At 43.4% G+C, this 23,959-nt stretch overlaps 1 protein-coding gene across 3 annotated transcripts in view; it reads right to left on the bottom strand.

Annotated features, from left to right (window-relative positions):
- The window catches only part of SLC22A3 (solute carrier family 22 member 3), a 93,881-nt gene that overhangs the window by 44,215 nt on the left and 25,707 nt on the right, over nucleotides 1-23,959 (bottom strand). For 2 of the 3 annotated variants that reach the window (XR_006337987.1, XM_043888363.1), the window contains exons 2-5: nucleotides 14,271-14,374; nucleotides 11,588-11,742; nucleotides 9,763-9,931; nucleotides 8,791-8,908 (exon numbers count right to left, since the gene is read on the bottom strand). Coding sequence is in view for 2 of the 3 variants with exons in the window: in XM_043888363.1 (XP_043744298.1) it covers nucleotides 8,791-8,908; nucleotides 9,763-9,931; nucleotides 11,588-11,742; nucleotides 14,271-14,374 (546 nt within the window). In the remaining variant the exon portion in view is untranslated. The remainder of the gene's footprint in view (nucleotides 1-8,790; nucleotides 8,909-9,762; nucleotides 9,932-11,587; nucleotides 11,743-14,270; nucleotides 14,375-23,959) is intronic. The other variant, XM_043888364.1, reaches the window with a different exon arrangement.

The following is a 23,959-nucleotide window of genomic DNA, read 5'->3' as shown; positions in this document are numbered from 1 at the left end:
TTTTCCTGGGAAGGATATAAGGACTTCTTCACTCTTTAAAACTTCCTTTATTCAGCCACCTTAAGAAACATACAGCCACTATTTGGAGAAGGAAGGCTTGATCTCAATCAGGTCCCCCTTTGGTACATGAAATTATACTTCCTTCCTTCCAACAGCACCGGATTCAAAGAAAAATGAAGACAGCAGAGATTCATATTATTTGTTCTAAACCAAGAAATACAGCCATCTCCAGATTTCCTGGGCTTTGTCCCTTTTGATAGCAACCCACTCCAGTACTCTTGCCTGAAAAATTCCATGGACTGAGAAGCCTGGTAGGCTACAATCCATGGGGTCGCAAAGAGTCGGACACAACTGAGCGAATTCACTTCACTTCACTTCACCCACATGAAGAAGCATTGCTATGCCAACACAATCTGGATGTTCTGCATCCAGCCACCTGTTTTTGTTGATGTTGTTGTTGTTCAGTCACTAAGTTGTGTCCAACTCTTTGTGACCCCAAGGACTGCAGCACGCCAAGCTCCTCTGTCCTCCACTATCTTTCAGAGTTTGCTTAAACTCATGTTCCTTGAGTCCATGATGCTATCCAACCATCTCAGTCTTTTGCCTTCAGTCTTTCCCAGCATCAGGGTCTTTTCCACTGAGTTGGCTCTTCCCATCAGGTGGCCAAAGTAGATGGATATTAATTTTTGTTTTCTCCAGGGAAGGGAAGATTTAGCCATTAAAAACCTAGCACCTGATACCTTTTATACCATCTACCTGAAGGGGACCTCTAGGGGTTGAAACAAACGGATCCTAGTGTGTTTTCTCCCTTAGGATTTAGCACAATATTCTCATGGTTATCTATATTAAAGAAGCATGTCTGTGTACACCAATAATCTGTGTGCACCAAAAATCAACTGAGCCCTGGAGAATTTAAACGATTTCACTCAGACTGCATCGTTCTTCTTAGGATTAGTTCTGGAAGAAAGGCAGTCTTCCTGGTGGGTTGAAGAACTAGAGGGTTGTCATGGTAACAGCAGCTCTGGATTAAGAGTAACACCCAGAAATTCCTGCCGGGGAGTGGGCGTGCAAGGTTCTGGAAGCTGTGCCCATCACAGCCTCCACAGCAAGGAACACTTTCACAAAGAGCTAGGATTTTCTCAATTATTCCCAGTAGGGAAGCACAGTAATTTGGATCGCAGAGACTGATTTTGCAAAAAACATAGGGGTGGGCCAAATGGCACAGGAACAAAACACTTGAGAAAGTTGCCATCTTCCTCTCTCACACACGGACAGAATGTGAAGATTTCAAAGATGGGTATTAGAGGACCATCCTCCTGGCCAGTGTTCAAAAAAGCAGGAACAGATGCACACTCGCTCTCTATTCGATCAGAGAGAGAAAGACCCAGAATGAAAGTAATTGAATTAGGCATTTTCACAATTCTCACAAAAAAGACCAAGCAATATGAACAGAATAAAAGAAGCCTGTGTGGCTTATTCATTTTGTTTTGTATTTTAATTAATTTTGTTTGTGATGCCACCAGGGCCCGGACTAGATCAGGAAAAGGCAAATGCTTCTCTGGGTTACCACGGGGGTGCTGGGGCTGGAAGACGAGGACTATCGTTTCCAAGGGCAAGGATCAGCTTTTGAGACAGAAAAAAGGAGGGGTCCCTGGTTCCCAGATTATATAACTAATGAATGAGGAGCTGACGTGACTCTGTCACGACTATGTAAAGCTTGGAACTCTCCCTCTACTGTTGTAATCTGCATCATTTTGATTGGAGAGTTTGCTGGAATTTCAGCTTTAGGGAGAGTGGACCAGGTGAACAGAAGTGCTTTGGTTCCATGTCTGGATCTAGAACATTCCTCCAGGTGGAGAGGCCAGTGGCTGGAGGGGGACACCTGGGTCTCTGGCACGGCTGGCCCGTGTGGGACCCAGCTGGAACAGGTGCTCAGCCACAGCTGTCTCTAGAAAGAGCAGGGGGCCAGTGATCAGGAGGGCTAGCGTCTGACCTCCAGACAACGGATGGATGAGGAAAGACACAAGCAGTGAGCCTACTTTCAAAAGAAGGTAAACAGGGGCCAGGGCCTCAGTGGAACAAGCTACAGTTCAAGTCCAGATGAGGACCTAGAGTAGAAACCGGGGACTCAGTAAGTTGTAGACATGAAATAGGTACAGCGTTCTGCATGTGTGTGTGTGTGTGTGTATTTTTTGAAGGAATATCACTTCATATCAGACCTTCAAATCAAGGCTTGAAAAGTTAGTTTTTTAAAAGGGAACTAGGGATTGAGGAAGAAAGAGAAAGCCTAGTAAGCACCTGGAGGAAGGCGGGGTGCCTGCAGCTTGTATCTGACACCGGGAAATCCTAGGTCCCATTCTCTAGACAGGCCAGGCATCCCGTGTCTTCTCGCAGGCGTCAGGGTCCATGGTGGTCTGGGAGAGATGGTGAAGCTAGAAACTGAAAACCTTTGGCATCCACCCCTGGGGACAGCTGGGAAGGTGAAGACCAGCCTAGTGACAGGGTGACCAACTCACCCCGTTTGCTTGAGATTGTCTCTGAGTTTAGCTTTGAAACCAGTTTTCTACAGATCTTCTGGTCCTGGACACTCAAGGGCAATTGAGCACCCTAGTGGTCACCATCTGAGCCCATTAGTTGTCCTGGCTTCTGCAGATCTCATTACTCGTTAGAAAGACGTCCTCAGACACTGGGACTGACTGATATCACTGTATGTACATATGTAATGATATATATATATATTTGTATTTGTATCTGGGTATCTTCCTAGGTGGTACAGCGGTGAAGAATCTGCCTGCTAATGCAGGAGATGCAAGAGATGTGGGATTGATCCCTGAATTGAGAAGATCCCGCAGAGAAGGAAATGGCAACCCACTCTAGTATTCTTGCCTGGGAAATCCCATGGACAGAGGAGCCTGGTGGGCTACAGTCCACGGGGTTGCACAGAGTTGGACATGATTGAACAACTGAGCTCACACACATGTATTTATGTTTATGTGACGCTGATGCTGAGTGCTTCTCTCTCACAGTTCTGATGGACATTATACTTCTCAAGCCTTCAGAGCAAGAAGCATACTGCCTGGTTATTTCATGAGGGCCTCTGGTGGGTGAGTGTCAGGGAGGGGAGAGAAGGCCTGTCTCCTAGGGTTCCTCACACAAAACACTGCTCTCCAGGAAGGTGCCCTGAAAATCTGCCTGGCCCGCTCCAGGGTGGAAATCTCATTCATCAAAGGATATGTGACTTGGATTCCTTGTTCAATTAAAGCCATGTGATGCTCTGAAACATTCTCTCTAGAGATCTATACCAATTAATGAGAGTCCTCAGACCTGGAAGATTTTTAGATCCAGTTTCCTTTAGTGGAAGAAATTTACTGTTTCATCACCCAACTTGGGAAAGGAACTCGTTCTGGACTCAACAGTCCTTCAGTGCTGCCTTTATGGCTTTTAAAGAACTGCCACAAACATTTTCGCCATGTTATGCAATATCTTCTTACTTTCAAAACATTAAAGACTTGGGAATGAATTAGAACAATCCATTAAAATATACGCCATTTATAGAACTCAGGATATTTTCAAAGATATGTTTAAGTAGGGGCATGGTTAAATTAATTCTCAGCATCAAAGGTGCATTTTATCTTTGTGTTTCAACATTTTTTATGCATTCAAGAATATTCTAAATTAAAGCTAACATGGTGATATCATATTACAGTAATCTTTTCTTTTCTTTCTTATTTTTTAAACTATGGAAGTATAACACATTTACAGGAGACTTAGAAAATACAGAACAAGGTTACAGAACAAAGTTACCTATAGTTCCACTATATATGGCTACAGTAATCATTTTAATGTGTCATGTTAAGGATGACAGCTTTGCTGGTAGAATGGAATCATTTATTCTGTATGAAGTCAAAGAGCTCACATGAGCTTCATGACAGCTGGAATCATGGTGTGGTTCCTCTTTTGGAAAAACCAAAATTACGTTTATAAAAACCCCCTTTTGAAAGGAAATGTCAGAAACAGACATTCCCAAAGCTGGAAAGTCCCTCTCTGCCGCAATATTGACGCTTCTGTAATGGTTCATTAAAATGTAGGCAATATGGCAGCTGTTAAGAGTTGGAAGTCTCTCTGGTAACCAAGGTAATTGAAAAATTAGCCTGACCCTTTCTAATGAGGTTTTAATAAATTCTGTGTTGGAAATATATCAGAGTGGGATTGTTTACACCAATGATGGTCCCTTTGCGGTCAGAAAGCTCAAGTGTCAGTTTTTAATGTTACCCAAACATGTCACCATGGGAACTGCCCATGAGAGTGTTTCTGCATGGATGAGCATCAGTGTAACATCTGATACTTACATCTCAACAAGCTGTGATTAGCTATGAGCAATGAACTATATAAGTACATCATGAAAATAAGGACATTACAATCAAGCCTTACAGCTTTTTGAGTCAATAGGGGCATGACAATATTGCCAGCAAATGCGGGCACATTCAGTTCTGTGGTATTAGCTCTTTGTTAACTAGAGTTGTAACCTACTATTTTCCATGAGCATAGCCCACTAAGAAACAAGAGGAGGAGGAGGGGGGAAGAGAGGGATCTTTAGGAAAAGGATTTTTTTTAAATCCTTAAAAAAAAAAAATGAAACGAAAACTGCTGCCAGAGTTACTACTGATGTCGTTGTATAATCCAGGTCAGTAGGTGTCATGGCTATTTCATCAGGGTATCCGTTGACTATTGATAGATGATGCTGTCCAACAGGCGTCGTGGTATAAGACAGTAGGCATTCATTGAGCTCATCCATCTGTGGGCTGCCTGGGAGACTGCTGATCCCGGTTTCAGGAGACTTTGCTAGAGCAGCTTTCCTCCCAATGTCCCTTAGTCTTCTGCATGCTCAGAAGGAGAGCCTGGAATGTTCTTCTCACAGTGATGGCTGAAGCCCAGAGACAAAGCACAAGCACGCAAGCATGCTTCCTGACTCTACCGCATCACATCTGGTCACCTAGCATTGACCAAAGCAACCTGAATGACCAAGCACCAAAATCGAAGGGCAGGCTGTACACCCTACCCATCTGAGACCAAAGCAGGTTACATTGCTGTGTCCACCATCAGTGGAGCCAGGAAGTACTTTCATTCACCGGAAATGAGGGGGAAGATGTTACTATGTCAAACAGCAATCTAATCGACTACGATCCAGTGTTATCTTGATAGCCAAAAATGTGTTGGGTCACCAAACTCCACTCTCGCAGTTGAGCCAGTACTGTTATGATCAGCTACATTAGTTAGCTTTGATGGCAGAAACAAACACCCTCAAATTTCTGTAGCATACTGAGACACATTTAGCCGACAACAGTTTTTACTGAGGAAACAATGATCTCTTGGCCACATTCCATATCTCGGCCCTAGGTCAGCTGTTTCACCTTATAGCTCTTCTCATTCTGGACCCACGCTGAAGGAACAGCTCCAGTTTGGGATGTGCTGGTCTTGCAGCAGATGGAAAGGCAAGAGAGAGGTCAGAAACTCACGATGCCTTTATAGGTTCTGCTATGAACTGGTCCCCTACCACTTCTGCTTTTCAAGCCTAAAATAGACCAGGTTCCAGGGATGGAACAGGCTAGGGTTGGGAGGTAGCTGAGGCTCTTGTGAGGCTAGGAAGGTACAGCTGCTAGCTTTGCATCCCAGAAGAGTCTTTCTAATTCATTCTAGCTTCACTGCAACCTTGAATGTCCACCCCTAGGATGAGGTGGGAATTGGACAGGTCTTGGAGGATAAGGTCACTTACACGGTAATAACTCCTTCCAAAAGTCAGGATTTACCGAAGAAGAGAGGTTCTGTGAAAAGTGGGCATGGGTGCTTTGATGGTATTCTATCCAGGGATACCAGCTAAAGCAATGAAATGTTTTTGAAGGTGTGAAGTGATTATGTGAACATAAGGTTTCAAGGTGACCCTAACATTGACATGGGTGACAATCATCTGAGTCACCACAATGTGAGTAACTGACAGCCTTCTCTCTCACTCAGAAAATATAATGGGATCCTGCTTTGATGCTGGTGTTGGAGTTCAAATCAAATGTCTGCACTATTATCCAGTATTTTTGAGTAATGAAAGAGACATTTTGTGTATTATCCTGCTTTGTTGAAACATTAAGATCTCTGAAATTAAAAAAAAAAAACCATGATGGTTTGGCCTATAATTTGACTGAATTCAGCTATAGTAATGTATTTTAAACTGAAATGTAAAATTCTTTTCCTTTTTAAAGATAATACTTTGCCTTTTGGCTTATGTTGTAAAAATTTTTAAAGGTTGGAGATGGACAGGATCAGTTTGAAGACATTTGTTTAAAAAATTGAAGCACCCTTTGATCAGCAGGTGATTACAAGCACAAGATTGGAGATTACAAGACAAGCTTGGAAAATCTCATGATGCTAACGAGCAAGGAAGCATTCAGAAACTACTGAAAGTGTGGCAGACAGAATCAGGAACCAAGGAAGATGAGCCTTATTCATCCAAAGACAGGGGCGATTTGAGCACCAATAAGGATAATAACAAAAACAAAAGACTGAAACAGACATAGTATGTATAAATCCAGGAATCATAAGCAGGCTTAGAAAAACCCCATAATCCACAATGCATTGATTACTCTTTGAGAATGTAGGCAACCAATTCAGCAATGTGAAAAGAACAAGGGACTTCCCTGGTGGTCCAGTGGTTAAGAATCTCCCTTCCAAGGAGGTGGACTTGGGTTCAGTCTCTGGTCTGGAAACTAAGATCTCAACCCTAGCATTCTCCACCCCCAAAGTTGCTAGAAAAGCAAAAGTGAACCTACAGATTAAAAGACCAAAGAGGCTTATCAACCAGAATGATCAGTAACTAGGATCCTAAGCCTACAATGGTAGCCAGGATGCTGGAGTAAATTCTCCAGAGAAACTGAAGTTTAATTCAAAATTGACTTTTAAATGGAAATCATCTAACTGCAAAAACTAGAGTTCCAGTGTCTTGGAAGTCACCAAACCTACAGTTCATGATCTTTCACAATTAAAACCATGTAGCATGTTTAAGTATCTCCCTGCTGAAATGATTGCTATCCTGCTCATGAACTCAAAGCGAGTCAGTGGGCATTGGGCTGGACACCCATAGGATGTGGAACAGCAGCTGTTCTTGTGAACCATCTTCGGGCCTCTCAGAAAGACTCATGATAACACGTGACGTGACTGGTTAATGCGGCATCCCTTCATAAGCCGTTGGGACATGATATTTTTCTATACTCTTAAAACCTTGACTTAGATCTTATACTCTGGGATGTCATGTGCAATACCTTCAAGGTACTCATTGCATGAATAGAAAAAATACTCATTTGGCCGCTAAAACTGAGTACAAAGTATCATACATTTGATCCAGCTGTGGAGCCTGACAGCTCGCTTGACCACTACAAATTGAGAGGCAGGAGGATGGCTTTTCCCCTAAAAGCACAGCTCAAATGTGCTCAAACAACGACAAGGATTGACTAGTCTTCATAGTCAACAGACATGTTTCCTCTTTACCATGTATTTTACGATCTGTAAACCTCAAGGTGAGTGTCTCAGGTGTCTCAGAGGTAGAGAACCCACCTGCCAATGCAGGAGACACAGGGTGGATCCATGGGTCAGGAAGATCCCCTGGAGAGGGAAATGGCAACCACTCCAGTACTATTGCTTGGAAAATCCCACAGACAGAGGAGCCTGGCGGGTTACAGTTCATAAGGTCTCAAAGAGTCTGACACAGCTGAGCAGCTAAACAACAAACCTCAAGGTACTGGGTTAGCCAAGAAGTTCATTGCGGTTGGTCTGAAAGGTGAACTTTTTGGCCAACCCAATTCATCATGAATCTGCTTCCAACAGTGACAACTGGTCCGCTGAAATCTTTGTAAATCACAGAGCCCGCTTAACGTAAGAGTGAAAGGAGGCAGAAATCCAAATGCACCTGACCAGGCTCTAGGGAGCTACGAAGCTAGGGAGTTGACAATAAAACCCACAAAACCCACTTTTATCAGAACTTTTCTAACTAAACAAACTGAATGCTACAAAAGAAAACAATATGAATAATAGTAATATTGAAAATTCTTCTTAAATATTCTCTTATAGTAATCCTTCTGTTATGGTGCATTCACTTAGTTTTTGCAGCTAAAGCAAAATTCTATCTTTTTTTTAGATGCTACTCTCTAATTATTCAGGCATTGCTTCAAATATATGTGTGTGTATATATATATATATATATCAACAGCATATTGAGAATCTTCCAAGAATGAGCTTTTAATCCATCACCCCTCTTTTCTCTCAGTGCAGTGATACAGAGGCATCCAAAACACCTTTGCTGGAGGAAGGAATGATGGAAGGATGGAACGAAAGATGGGAGGGAGGGCAGACTGTCTAGCATGTGTAAGTCTAAAGGTTGAAACAGGACATCTTTGTCCAAGCTCTGCTTGACATAGATAATATTTGCAAGACTAAATTTAAAAACAAAACTTTAGACTAAAATTGAATGTTAAGAAAAGATTTATAGTTTGTGTGAGTAAGGTGAATGAATGGTTAATTACTATGAGGTCTAGTAATTTGGTACAACTAATAAAATATGGACTAAATGACCAATTCACTTCAGCTATAATGCTATTACTACTCTGCAATTACTTCTATGATTCTTCCCAAGGTTTTTTTTTTAAAGTCAAACTGTCAATGATTAGTCAGATGTTTGATAATATGTGTGTGAGAAATTGAAATTCACACACTTTAACAATACTTGTTACCAGTAATATGTAAAATTACCTCTGAGTAATTTGGTGAGAGGTATTTCCCATTGCATTTGGCAATGCTCCTCAGAATTTTTAAGGCTTTATCTCCTTTCTTCCGAGTAATCAGCCAGCGGGGAGATTCAGGAACAACCCTAATGAGAAGAAGTCTTTTTTGAGTTATGCTTGTGAATTTCAAAAGTTTATGACTTGAGTTTCATTCAAAATGGATCTTACAATTAGATGCACGTATAGAAGATTCTGAGAGCTTAGAATTAGTTCTCTGAAATGTAGATTACCTTTGCAAGCTTATACTGAAAGGGAAAAAATGCTCGCTTGACAACTGAATCATTGCTCATGACAAAATAAATCAATATTACATTGCTCTTGCAAGAAGGCTATATTAGAATACACATCCTCAATTACATAGAAGAAAAGAACTGGGATTTAATGAGCATTTAGGAAAAGGTTAGGAACCTAATTTATATAAACTGATTTGCTCATATATTAAAATTAAATTAGAGGAATAATTAAAATATGTTCACTCTAACAAGAATCAAATGCCTACACCCATAATTTTCTGATAATTTAATTTTCTGAGGTTCTTAACATTTTCTTGTTCCCCTGAGAATTCCTGAGTAACATTAATTTGCTTAGTAAAATATACAGAGAAGCAATCTTGTTCACTGCATTTAAATTGCATGTTGAAATACTGGGAGGTACAGTCTGTTGCCTTGTGGTTTTCATAAAAATGTTACAAAATAATAAAACATAATTAATACTCTATTTTAAATGTGTTCTGAAATTTTATAATTTAATAATAAGAATTAGTCAAAAATCAATCAATAAATAACCTCTGAAAATTCTCTAGAAATTCTCAAAGCCCATAGCCATTCTGGAGATGTTAGACATCTCCGTAATTGCCTTCATGTCCATGTTTGTTTAGAAGCGTACATTCTACGTGTCGGTTGAGTAAGAATAAACATGATAATGACCAAAATCAAATTACCAGTAGTAAAGGAGGAAGAGAAAGTTGGGTAGTGTGATGGCTAGCTGGATTCCTTGCCAATTGGGGATAAAGTAGGCAATTCCAGGAAGAATTATGATTCCAAGGGTGAAGAACATTTGAATCACTATTCCCACAATCCTTCTTTGCTTTGAACCTACTATTTCAGTCACTGAGGGAAAACAAACACAGAGGTTAGAGAAGCTCAGTATCAGCTCTAAACAAACACAGAAACACAGACATCACACCTGTTACGTCCATCCACCAGCATCACTAGGACACTGTAAGTTCACTGTGCTCCCAAGCCCTCTGGTCAAACCTGGTGCATGCTCAGTCACTCAGCTGTGTCTGGCTCTTTTGCACCCTCATGGACAGTAGCCCACCAGGCTCCTCTGTGCATGGGATTTCCCAGGCAAGAATACTGAAGTGGGTTGCTATATCCTTCCCCAGGGGATCTTCCCGACCCAGGGATCGAATCCGCCTCTCCTGCAGCGCCTGCTTTGCACCGCGTGGAATCTATTGGTTTCTATCTGCCCCTAATTCCATTCCGATCATCCTGGGGTATGCTCCCTCACTGCTGTCCTAAGAACACAGCCAGGAAAACTCACCGAGACTGACGTCTCCTTAAAAACACTTCATAGAAGTTACCCCACCTACACCAGCCATCAACCATTAGGGCCCCCAGCTCTCTGCTTCCCCATCACTAAAAAGATTTGAAAGATCCCCAAAGTGGGCACCCCAAAGAGGGATCGTCTGGCAGTAACAGGAGAGAGTGGAAGCACACAGGTCTGGAGTGATAATCCAAGAAGAGGCTTCACGTTTCCCTGGTCACAAATCCACCATGACTCTGAGAAAGTGCCCATCCCAGACACAACTGGAAAGAGAACATCCAGGACCTTCTCCAGGAACAGGAGCAAGGAGCGAAGAGAAGTTTTTCTTCGCTTTCCAATCAGAAGCCCATCTTTCTGGGTATAGAAGATAGCAAAGGTTTACAAGTGAAGCCCCCGTGTTCAGGTCATATCTCCTGCATGGTAAAAAGTGCTCCACTTGTGTGGAAGGAATAGAATCGAAGGAATAATATTTGAGAGCACAGCAATGTTAGCTCACACGGTGTCCTAGAAATACATGGAAAATGCTTTAAAAATGTTTCAAGGAACTACTGAAATTTTTATAAAAATTCATCTCTGAGAAAGCAAAGCAAAGGCTTCCCTGGTTGTCCAGTGGTTAAGAATCTGCCTGCCAACGCAGGGAACACCGGTTCAATCCCTGGTCTGGAAAGGTCCCCCATGCCATGGAGCAACTAAGTCTGTGGGCCACAACTTCTGAGCCTGCGCTCTGCCACCCACGAGCTGTAACTGCCGAGTCCATGTGCTGCAACCACTGAAGCCCAAGCTCCCCGGAGCCCATGCTCTGCAACAAAAGAAGCCGCCGTGAACAGAAGCTGTGCACCGCAACTCCGAGCGGCCCGTGCATAGCCACGCAGACCCAGTGCAACCAAAGATACATGAAAAAAAGAAAAAAGAAGGCAAAGCAAGAAAGCATGTGACTGCAGTATGGCTAGAAAGTGCTAGAAAATGGTTTGCCCCAGTTTTTTGTGATGTTCCCTATTTGGTTTTCAAATATATACATAATATATACCAAACACAGTGGTGGGAATTTTAACTTCTAAAGACTCAGCGGCTTGTCCCTCACCCTCCTATGTTGTAGGAGTAACCTCTGCTGAAGGAGTGAAGCGTCACCAGACTTGCCGGAGGAAGGCTGAGCAGTGGCACTTCTCATCCCCAAACCCTGGTTCTCAAACAGACAAGGAGACGAAGCCAGGTCTTACCGATCACGTAGCAGGTCATCCATGTCCCCTTTCCAAACACGCCTTGTAGGAAGCGGAAGATCACAAACACGGGGAAATTGGGGGCAAACGCCACCACGACGCCAGTGACGCCAACACCGAAACACGATAGCAAGTAAATGACTATTCGGCCGTACCTTTTTGGGAATCAGAGAGGAAGAGATTACCTTAAACGTTTTTTCCAACACCATGAGAAGACTATCCTTGTAAGTGTTGTTAAAAGAACTTCAAGTGCAGAACTTTTGTCCCCTAGAAGTTCCTGATCATCACGTCAAGGGTTACGGAAAGTGCTACGTCTTGTTTTATAGCAAAACCAGGGCAAATAAAAACATATGCCTCTGAAATGACATTATGAAGTTTAAAGCACAGAAGGCATCCTTTGGGACTGCAGTTTCCAAGGAGATAAGCTTCCCCATCTCTCCAGGTGCTCATCCACAGCGTTTTCTTGCATACGACCTCCCTGGTGGCAGCTTGGACACTTCCTAGCATTTCCCCGGGTGGAGTCAGAAGGAGAGAGGCACAGAAAGTAGCCGAAATGGTCATGACAGCCAAAAGGCCTGGCCTTCAATCTTGGCTCAACCATATACCAGGCATGCAACTGCGGGTGAATTTCCGTAGCAATTTCCATCAAGTTAACACAGTTTCTTGCTTCACAGTAGAGACAGAAGTGGTCTCGGTTTACCTGGGGTTTTAAATTCACTCTCTGCCTTTCCTACTGTCCTCCCACAGATATGTTGCTGTTTAGTTGCTAAATTGTGTCTGACTCTTTTGTGACCCTGCAGACAGTAGCCCGCCAGGCTCCTCTGTCCATGGGATTTCCCAGGCAAGAATACTCAGGTCAGAAATACTTCCCAGGGACAAGGAAGACAGAGTCCTGCGTGTTGAGCATCCAGGTATCCGCCATTAGTGTATGCATTGGCTTTTCATTTAAGCCGCACCATTTTCAAACCTTGGATTAGAAATGCCCTGGATATATAATAGTATTTCCATTAATATAAGAGGAACCTATGATGGGCCAGGAATTTGGATGTGTGCTTGCTCAGTCACTAAGTCATGTCTGACTCTTTGAAACTCCATGGACTGTAGCCCGCCAAGCTCCTCTGTCCAGGGGATTTCCCAGGCAAGAATACTGGATCCTCCAGTGGATCTTCTTGAACAGGGATCAAACCTGCCTCTCTTGCATTGGCAGGCAGATTCTTTATCACTGAGCTACCTGGGAAGCCACTTGCAGATAGGTGACCTACTCCATTGTTTCCTGTCCTTTCCTTCAAGAATATGAGACTGAAGCAGTTGAAAGACGGTCAGCCCTTAGGTGGGGCCAAGCAACACGCACGACTCTGCCTTCCTCCCCAGGGCACCAGGTCACGTCTGAGGTCAGGTGCCCAGCCCCTCCTGGAATGCAAGTAGGAAAAGCCCACCTGCTCTCAGTAGCTGATTTACTGTAGTTTGAAGACACCTTTACTGACTGTCAAAGAGAAACGCGCAGAAGCAAAACCTAATATTTAAATTAGAGAGAGAAACAGCAAAATGAAAGGAATACACATTGAAATCCCGTAACGCAAACCCAAATGGCAGCCAACCAAGAGAGAGAATGATGTGGGGGACGGGAGAGGATTAAGGAAGCAAAGAGGAATCAAAAAGGCTGGAAGTAGAAAGTAGGAAAGACACATAAAAGAGAGGGAAACAGCACCAGGCCCAGAGGAGGGCTGGGGGAGTGCTCGAGATAAAGAAGAAGAGGAAGGGGCAGAAACCAAAGGTTCCACCCATTTTGAAGTCCTGGTCTGGTCAAACAACGACCATCAACTGCCTACAGGATTTGGGGTGTTTTGTTGGAATTCGCTAATTAATTGCTGTCGGCAGCTCTGTAAGAGACCCTCCTGGGCTGGAGTGACCGTTTTGGCTTCTTTCTGTCCCTTTTTCCTTCTGATTCCACCTTCAGACATGCTAGCAAGTGTTGGACAGTAAGCCAGATAAGGTCAAGGGCCAGAGCTTTCTTGTCCCTGTCCTAAGCACCAGAAGCATTTTCATAGTTAGAATTGAGATAAATGAGTAGTTACACAGGACTACAATAACCAATAATAATGTCTGAAACATTTTGAACAGAGAATGACTGTCTTGAATAAGTCAAGTGTGTCTGCCATTAACTGGCTTATACTGATGGATGTTCAATAAGAGATAAAATTCTTTTCATGGTTTTTGGAAAACTCTTTTTGCCAAGTTTTTGACTGGTAGAATGAAATACAATTTTTTTTTTAATTGAATGAAACAAATTTGTAAGGGGCTGACTTTATGACTAAATCAAATCAAACCACAACTAGGGAGTTACTGAAGCACGTGGAATCACCTCCAGAGCGTCCAGCCAAGCCAGCTCTAGGCCCAGACACGAAGTCACTGCCTTGCTGGTCTATGTTCGCTCTCAGATGTCTTCAGACCCAAGTGGAGAGGCCCCAGTGGGTTGTACACTTCAAGGGGTAAGGAGATGCAGTTTAAGAAGAAGGAAAGAATGAGTCCAACCAAATAAGTGTTCAGTATCATGACTGGGGGCATGAAGACTCTTTTCCAAATGTAGAAAGCATAGCTTCCTAATAGTCAACACGAAACATCTCCCTCTGCACAGGTACACATCATCTTCTAGACGTGAAGTGGCTGTCTCACCCATGCCTACCTGTCCGCTGCATAGCCCAAGGTGAACGCCCCGGCCAGGAAGCCCAGGTTCAGGATGGCTTGTGTGAGATCCAGCATCCAAGCATTGACACACACGAGGTCAAACTGGAAGACAAAGAAAACCCGTGAGAGACCCGTGGCAACGCTCCTCCTCAAGACACCTGATCTTTTGTATCCTTGAACATTTTTGCTCGCACGATCCTTAAAAACTCTTAAGTGTACCACATAGGTGCTTTTACGGTGACATGTGTCTTCTTTATCAGTTTCACTATCTGCCATCGATGTAGTTTTCCGTACACTATAAATGCTGACATTTTAAAATCATTCTCCCAACTGTATCCAGTAGAGTACCATAGCCATGACAACTACCATAATCCGGTGAAAACAAGTTCTGCAAGAGTCTAAAATTTGACCCCAGTCTTTTTCCTCTTTGAATTCTTAGTTTCATTCACACATGGATATATCCTAATATTTTATGTAGAAAATATTGTGTTATGTATATAAATTGACATTTAATTAACTTTTGTCCTGAGACAATGTTTCTAAATATTAGAATCCTTTCCGATTGGGTTATATTCTAGTTACTTTTAGAACATGATATAAGAATGTAAGATAAGATGAATCTTGAAAAACAAGTACTATCTGGAGTAAAATTTTATTGGAAATGCACCTCCCTGTTTCTAGAACAAGGTTAAGAAAGCTCGGGGTTTTCCAGCTAGCTCATGTAATCTGTGGTTCAAGATTGTTTATTACTAGAATGAGCTAGGGTTCAACATCAATTCTATTCCTGATTTTTCATTTTTATAAACTTATGTGCCAAGAAAACTTATCTGTATAAATAAAGTAATGGGAATGGAGAGAGTTTTGTTACAGGATTGTTACCCGGTTCTATTGCTTCTTTCTCAACGCCAAGATTCACAGAACAATCCATCAATAAACTCATGTTTAACTTTTCTATCAACCAACATGCCATTTAAGACTCCCACAGTCAAAAAAAAAAAAAAAAGACTCCCACAGTCTTGTTGTCAGAAAAGAAATGGGAACCACCAAGCTCATAAAAAGGTGTTCAATCAAATCATTCAGGTCATTTGCTTTCTTTCCTAGTTACTTCCTTACCAGTATTCCAAATTGTCCCACTGGTTCCCCACAGGTTTTAAAACTCCAGGTCAGTACATCTTAGTAAGACAGGAGAGAGATAGGAGTCCTTTCGCAAAGGGGGAGGACGTTAAGAAAAGATCTGTATCCTCATCAACTACATATCCTCGACACCACTTTGGACATGTGTGAGCTGAGGCTCTGAGAGCTGATTGCTTTTGAAGAATCCAGACCCCCCACCACATGACCATCTCTGCACACCTCCAAACGGCATGCTTGCCCCAACACGAAGAGCATTGCTCTAGTGTGACACGAAAATCAATGTTATTGGGATAAGAATTGTGAGTGGTCTGATAGATACATATTCATAAGCAAGCTGCAATATTTATTTATAGAACCTGAATTCTTGTCTCGGTCCCACAGCTAATATATGACCTGTCGACCAATATAGCTGGAAAAAAAGTTGGAAAAAAGAAGCTGGAAGCTGAGAATTGTAGCTTGCACTCCTCCAACCTCTGAGATACAGAACAAAGCATAGAAGATGTTCAATGTGTGATCCAGGTGGCATCATAGTGCTTTAGAAACTAAGTTATCATAGCACTTTAACCACTTAAACCGGTTAAGTATGGCTGCAAAAAAAGAAGCTGGAAAAAAGAAGACTCGGGGCAGTAGTAGCTGGCCCACTTCATAGAGCTACCGAAAAGATTGATGAAGACTAAAAAAGTAAGATTCTCATGTCTGACTCTTTGCGACCCAGTGGACTACAGCCCCTCTGGCTCCTCTGTCCATGGAATTCTCCAGGCAAGAATACTGGAGTGGGTTGCCATCCCCTTTTCCAGGGGATATTCCGACCCAGGAATTGAACTCAGGTCTCCTGCATTGCAGGCAGATTCTTTACTATCTGAGTCACCAGGGAAGCCCAAAGAAGTAAGAAGATACACATCTATGGATAGTAGTTGTAACTTAAAAGGGATGTATCATTAATATAGATGATGGTTTTTTACGGCACAACAATTTCATTTTAAGTAAACTTGCAGGTGATTATTCATCTGAAATAATTTCTCATTGGAATTAAGCATGTAAAGAATTCAACTAGAATTAAAGTATGTAAAATCTCAGAAATCAAATAGGAGATTTAACTGCCAGAGAAAACATTCTGACTCAGAAAATATGCTGATATCAGCCAATGTCAAATGTAAACTCCCAAATAGTAGAAGCTGCTTCCTCCAGCTGAGCTTCAGACACCTGGATTAGCCGTAGGTATAGGAATGTTTCTCCAGTCCTTTTAATGAACATATTTAGCTCCTTTTGAATTGTGTGAATTAAGATGCCTCTAAATACTTTTTAAATAGACACAAAAATTCTTTAATATAAAATTGATGACATTTTTAACTCTCACATAAGAGGAGCTATCTAAAAAGCTTTTCCCATATTTCCTATGACAATAAAATTAATTTAAAAGTTTAAGTGGTTAATGTGCTATGATAACTTAGTTTGTAAAGCACTATGATACCATCTGGACCACATATGGAGCATCTTCTATGCTTTGCTCTGTATTACAGATGTTCAGTTCGGTTCAGTCCTGTCCGACTCTTTGTGACCCCAAGGACTGAAGCACGCCAGGCTTCCCTGTCCATCACCAACTCCCAGAGCTTGCTCAGACTCATGTCCATGGAGTCATTGATACCATCCGACCGTCTCATCTTCTGTTGGGGGAGTGCAAACTACCATTCTCAGAATCCTGGGCCAGCAGGGCCCGGTTAGGTTCTGCCAGTAGGGGGCGCTGGTGCAGGATGAGAAGGAGGAGGGAGGCGGTGGCGGCAACGCTGGCTGCAACTGTAGCAAGGACAACGAGCAGTACTAGATCCCTGGAGGAGGGCATGCAACCCCCTGCAGCATTCTTGCCTGGAGACTGCCAGGGACAGAGCAGCCTGGTGGGCTACAGTCCATGGGGTCGCAAAGAGTCAGACACGACGGAGCGACTGAGCGTCACAGTGCTTCTAACCGCTCCCCGGCCACACGGGGCGAAGCGACAGGCCCGCAGGCTCTGAGATGCTGAGGAGCAGGGCAGGGGGTCTGCAGGAGCTGTCCCCTCCTTGCTTCTCTGGCTTTTCCAAAACAACTCAAATCCACATCTCTTTTTTTTCCCCCAACCCCTTCCTGCTTTATATACCTGGTTTCTTTTCTTTTTTTTTTTTAATGACTGGGAGCCTGCTATCTTTCAAAAGCGTGTGTGTGTGTATCAGTCGCTCAGTCATGGCCAACTCTTTGCGACCCCATGGACCGCAGCCCACCAGGCTCCTCTGTCCATGAGATTTTCCAGACAAGGATACTGGAGTGGGTTGCCATTTCCTTCTTCAGGGGATCGAACCCGGGTCTCCTGCACTGCAGGCAGATTCTCTAACAACTGAGCTACAAGGGAAACCCTTCAAAAGCATAAAGTGAATTAATTTAAACAAATTACATACCTGGAAAGAAATGCATGTGCACACGAGTACACACACACACACACACACTTAGGTCTCCAGCACAGGGAACAGACTGCAGTCACAAGACTGAAGGGCTTGGTTTTAACTCTTGCTCACCCAGTTGGGAGGCAGACCCCTGCCTCCTGGGGCGTGTGTGTCATGGTCAGGTCTGAGCTCGCTGTCTGCTGCCCAAACAGCTCTGGGCCTGAGATGGTCTTGTGCCTAAAGAGTGGTTGGCAGGCACTGAAGCCAATGAATGTTATAGGCTAAGGACTTTTTCCTGAAAAAAAGTACTAAAATTTTGTTGTAGTTCCCAGGGAGACCTAAAACACATCTCCTGTCAGACCTAACTAAGTATGAATCAAAGTCACAAACATTTATGTCTGTCCTAAGGCAATCTATGAAGAACAAGTGAAGCATCTCCTTTTTACACATTTAAAATTGTTTTTAAATGCTCACAAATCCATTGTACCCATCCTGTTAATTTTCCTTTAAAGTAACTTTTATTTAAATTTCAACTCATTTCTATGCAAGGAAAATTACTCCCCTTGGCATGAGCAGAAAGCCAATCAGATAAGGATTCAAACAACTGTTTGTGGAATTCTGGAAGGATCTCATCATTTCATTTGCAGAAAGCACAACTCTAGCCTAATTAGTTCGTTTCAAAGGGCTTCCAACCAAGTGCTTTTCTTAGCTTTTCCTAGATGTTAAAATCCAAACAGACATTATGTCAGCTTGAGTTGTAGTGATAAAATGCTGAATCAGGTCATCATCAGATATATGCTCAAGTTTTGACGTCTAAATTATCCTTAGAACAAGGGCAACAGAATATCTTCAATACACAAAGGTGTAAGGTGAAAATAATGCAGGGATGCAAAAGACAGGAGTTCAGGAGGGGGCTTGCCTGCTCCTGAAGCCACAGGGAGTGACCCCTGATGGCCGGCAGCTGACTTTTCCATAGATGTGCTGTTCAGTCCTCTTGAACAAACTCTCACATAAGAGAGTCTAAGTTGAGAGGACATCACAGTATTTGACTCCAGCCACAGCCATGAAAAACTATTCATTCTCTGTATTGTTGTGGGAGAAAGAGAAGTCGCTGGAATTGAATGATAAGCTCCGAGTGCCTCGGCTTTGATTTTCTCAGGATGTGTTGTAAATTGAGCCATTCCGCATTAGCTCTCAGTTAAAACTCAACAGCCAACAAATGCTTCATCAGTGTTAATAACATCATGTACGCCCTTGGTTTGACCACCGGATGTGGGTTACCTCTGGCTACATTTAGCATTGGCCAGTCACACATTGACCCCATGGATGGATTCCATTTCTAATCAACAAGCTGCCATCACAGAGCCTGTTAATGGCTTAAAATATTGTAATCTTAGGGGCTTCCCTGGTAACCCAGTGGTTAAGACTCTGCACTCCCAACATAGAAGTCGTGGGTTTGACCCCTGGTTGGGGAACTAGATCCCACACGCTGCAAATAAGAGCTTGCACGTGGCAACTAAAAAGATCCTGCACGCTGCAACAAAGACCAAGGATTCCATATGATGCAACTAAGACCTGGAGCAGCCAAACAAATAAATATTTTAAAAACACTGCAATCACAAAGAAAATTATTTGGGTTGGATCTCCATGAGGGGGAAGCATGTCATTATTAATACTAGTTTTAATGAAAATTTCTTTAACATGATCTGATAGCATTATTTGGGTATTATTTGGGTATACCAAAATTTTCCTGCTTTTCTGATCTGTGTGAGCCATCATGATGAGCTGTAGGTATGGAAACGGATCATAAGTATTTAAAGCTTCCAGTGGTGTGCTGGCATCCCACAGATGAGGCCAGGAGGAATACCAGCTCAGGCTTCGTTTCTGCCTCCCTGGGGAGCTTATTACATGGCTCAGAGCTGTTGTTGAGTTGCTAAGATATGTTTGACTCTTTTGAGAGCCCATGGGCTGTAGCCCACCAGGCTCCTCTGTCCATGGGATTTCCCAGCAAGAACACTAGAGTGGGTTGCCATTACCTTCTCCAGGGGATCTTCCCAACCCAGGGATCAAACCTGGGTCTCCTGTATTGGCAGGCAGATTCTTTACCACTGAGCCACCAGGAGCCAGGGTAGCTTATGGGAAGCAAACACAGGGCAACTGAGATTTAAACTGCATGGGACTGACTAAATGCAAGAGGGCCCCAGAGAAAGACATGACTGGTGGGAATCCAGAGCAATTAGATTCATGGAGAAAGTGGGACATAAACAAAGCCTTCAATAATGAGCTGCGTTTAGAAGGGAAACAAAGGGGAAAGAAGGGTGTTTGAGCCGGGCGATGGGCAACCTAGGCACAGCGACCAAAGCACACGTGCCAGTGAGGCTCAGATCTGCCTGCAGCGAGAGGGTGGCGGGCTCAGACTTCAAGCTGAATGATCACCTGTGTCTATGCCCCCAGTGGGGCAGGTGGCAATGGGACAGAGTTTCTTACTCAGAAAACCAGAGGCCTCAAGAGCGCTCATAACAAAGGAGGAGAAAGATCTAAAGGATAGAGGAAGAGTCCAGGGAGAGGACAGCAAGACCCAGAGACAAGAAACCCAAGAGTCTGCAACAGTCGCCTAGAGCAGGCGATCACTGGTGTAAAGTGGCACCACGGTCTGACGCGAGGTTTACAGGGTGTCACTTGTTCTACAGGTGCTCTCCAAGGTCAATAATAGTCACACTTTCATATATATATAGAAGCTTCCCTGGTAACTCAGCTGGTAAAGAATCCGCCTGCAATGCAGGAGACCCTGGTTCTATTCCTGGGTCGGGAAGATCCCCTGAAGAAGGGAAAGGCTACACACTCCAGTATTCTAGCCTAGAGAAGTCCACGGACTGTATAGTCCATGGGGTCGCAAAGAGTCGGACACGACTGAACGACTTTTGCTTTTCATATATAGTCAAGGAAACAAACTTGGAAATAGAAGGGACAGATGTCCTTTAAATGCACAGCTTTCTGTCTGAGCTTGTGAAACTGGAAGAAAGGAGAAAGCTACATTTACTTGGATAATAATAATGCCTCATTATTTATTAAGACCTTCGTGACTCACCTTCAAACTTCAGATGTTCAACCCGTTTTATTTCTTTGTAGCGAACACAAGCAATTACTCATCCGAAAATGTTTACGATTTCTCTAAAGAACTGAGACTGTCTGAGGACAAGAGAAAGCTGACTGGCTCTGAATCTGTACAGACCCAAGAACAGAGGCGCCGTGGCTCTGGAGTCAGCCCAGGCATCTTGATCGACCCCTCCTGACTTTGTGTCCCTTGGCAATTTTCTTAATGTCTTTTTAAAAAAATATATAAATTTATTCATTTTTATTTTTGGCTGTGCTGGGTCTCCGTTGCCGCATGGGGTTTTCTCTAGTTGCGGAGAGCAGGGGCTATTCTCGAGTTGCGGTGCGCGGGCTTCTCATTGCAGTGGCTTCTCTTGTTGCGGAGCACCGGCTGGAGGGCCCGAGGCTTCAGTAGTCGCTGCGTTTGAGCTCAGAGTTGTGGCTCCAGGGGTCAAGAGCACAGGCTCAATAGTTGTCATGCATGGGCTTAGCTGTTCTGTGGCACGTGGCATCTTCCTGGATCAAGGATCAAACCTGTGGCTCCTGCATTGGCGGGTGGATTCTCCACCACCGAGCCACCGGGAAAACCCTTCTTATCGTCTTTAACCCCTCTGGGTCCCTGTCTATAAAATGAGCACCAGAACTGGCCTGATGCTGTCACTCAGATAATATATGTAAAGTACTTAGTATAATGCTCGAGACATTAAATACCCAATAAATGTTCCCAACTACCTTATGGTTAGCGATCTGACAATGGTTGTTGCTGTTGCTCAGTGTACTAAGTTGTGACCAACTCTTTGTGATCCCATGGACTGCAGCACGCCAGGCCTCCCTGTCTTTCACTATCTCTCGGAGTTTGCTCAAACTCATGTTCATAGAGTCAGTGACGCCATCGAACCATTTCATTCTCTGTTGTCCCCTTCTCCTCCTGCCCTCAATCTTTCCCAGCATCAGGGTCTTTTCAAATGAGTCAGTTCTTTGCATCAGGTGGCCAAAGTATTGGAGTTTCAGCTTCAGCATCAGTCCTTCCAATGAATATTCAGGACTCATCTCCTTTAGGATGGACTGGTTGGATCTCCTTGCAGTCCAAGGGACTCTCAAGAGTCTTCTCCAACACCACAGTTTGAAAGCATCAATTCTTCAATGCTCAGCTTTCTTTATGGTCCAACTCTCACATCCATACATGACTACTGGAAAAACCATAGCTTTGACTAGAAGGACCTTTGTTGGCAAAGTGATGTCTCTGCTTTTTATTATGTTGTCTAGGTTTGTCATAGCTTTTCTTCCAAGGAACAAGTATCTTTTAATTTTGTGATGATGATAATAAATACTATAATGAATGGTTTTAAAATGTAGTTTTCAACACTGACTGCTTGTTAAAATTACTTAGAATAAGTGAAAACAAGCCTAAGCTCTGCTCCAGACCAATTAAATCAGAATCTAGTCTAACAAGCAGGTGAGTTTGAAAACCCTGGGTAGGCACGGAGGTTATAGGTATACAAGTTACATGCCTGCTGAGGGGTAGTTAATTTTCACATTGTGTGCTGGGTTGTCTAGTGTCCCCCAGCCCTCACCCAGTTGATGTCAATCTGGAACCTCAGAAAATGACTTTATTTGGAGATAGGGTCTTTGCAGATGTAATTAGTTAAGATGAGGTCATACTGGCTCAGGGTGGGCCCTGATGTAATGACTGCTGTCCTTATAAGAAGAGGAGGCAGGGACACAGACATGCACATTGCAGCAAGGGGGACACACCTTGGGAAGACATAGGGAGAGATTGGAGCAATGCATCAACGAGCTAAAGACCACCAAGGACAGACAGTGTATTTGTTTGCTGGGGTTGCCATGACAAAGTATGGCTTTAAGCAACAGAAATATATCTTCTTACATTTTGGAGGCCAGAAGTCTGAGATTAAGGTGTCAACAGAGTTAGTTTCTTCTGAGGCCTCTCTTCTTAGCTTGAAGACAGCCATCTTCTCGCTGTGTCTTTACAGGGCCTTCCTCTCTATGTGTGTCTGTGTCCTGATCTCCATCTAACAAGGTCATCAGTCATCTGGATCAGGGCCCACTCAAACGACTTCATTTCAATTTAATTTCCCCCTTTGTTATTATTGTTTAGTCACTAAGTTGTGTCCAACTCTTTTGGGACCCCATGGATTATAGACCACCAGGCTCCTCGGCCCATGGGATTTTCCAGACAAGAATACTGGAGTGGGTTGCCATTCCCTTCTCCAGGAGATCTTCCTGATCCAAGGATCAAACCCGCGTCTCTTGCATCTCCTGCATTGACAGGTGGGTTCTTTACCACTAGTGCCACCTGGGAAGCCCTTGAAGACCACAGACCTGTTGAAACCAGAAGGTTGATGATCGTGACTCCAGAAATACCACCTTTTGACCTCACCATCAATCAATCAGAAGAATATGTGTGAGCGTGTCATGCACCTGGTGACCCTCGTCCTCACCTTGCCTTTAAAGACCTTCTCTGAAAGCCATCAGGGGATTTGGATCTTTTGAACATAAGCTGCAATAGACATCATTCTTTCCTTCACCACAATCCTGTGTGAATAGACTAGCTTTATTGTTGGTTCAAGTTTGGTTTGGTAACAGGATAACTTTTAACTATTAGTGTTTGAGATACTATACCCATCTAAATTCCCTAAAACACTGTTCATTTAAAGTGGCGCACAATATCTGACTCATATTTTTGCCAGTATTCTCTGTCCTGGAGACCAGGACCAGCCTTGGGTGTTGGTGATGAGCTGACTTCTCAGATACCCTGCTCTGTGATATTAACCATGTTCATGAGTGCTCAGTTGCTCAGTCACGTCTTGACTCTTTGCGATCCCATGGACTGTAGCCCACCAGGCTCCTCTGTCCATGGAATTCTTCAGGCGAGAATACTGGAATGGGTTGCCATTTCCTCCTCCAGGGGGTCGTCCCGACCCAGGGATCGAACCCAAATCTCCTGCATTGGCAGGTGGGTTTTTTAACACTGTGCCACCTGGGAAGCCCCGATATTAACCATACATAACACCAATACTTGATGTTC

This window comes from Cervus elaphus, chromosome 26, assembly GCF_910594005.1.
Source record: "Cervus elaphus chromosome 26, mCerEla1.1, whole genome shotgun sequence".
NCBI classification, from domain to species: Eukaryota; Metazoa; Chordata; class Mammalia; order Artiodactyla; family Cervidae; genus Cervus; species Cervus elaphus.
The sequence above is the reverse complement of the archived record's forward strand: the minus strand, read 5'-3'. Positions and strand labels throughout refer to the sequence as shown.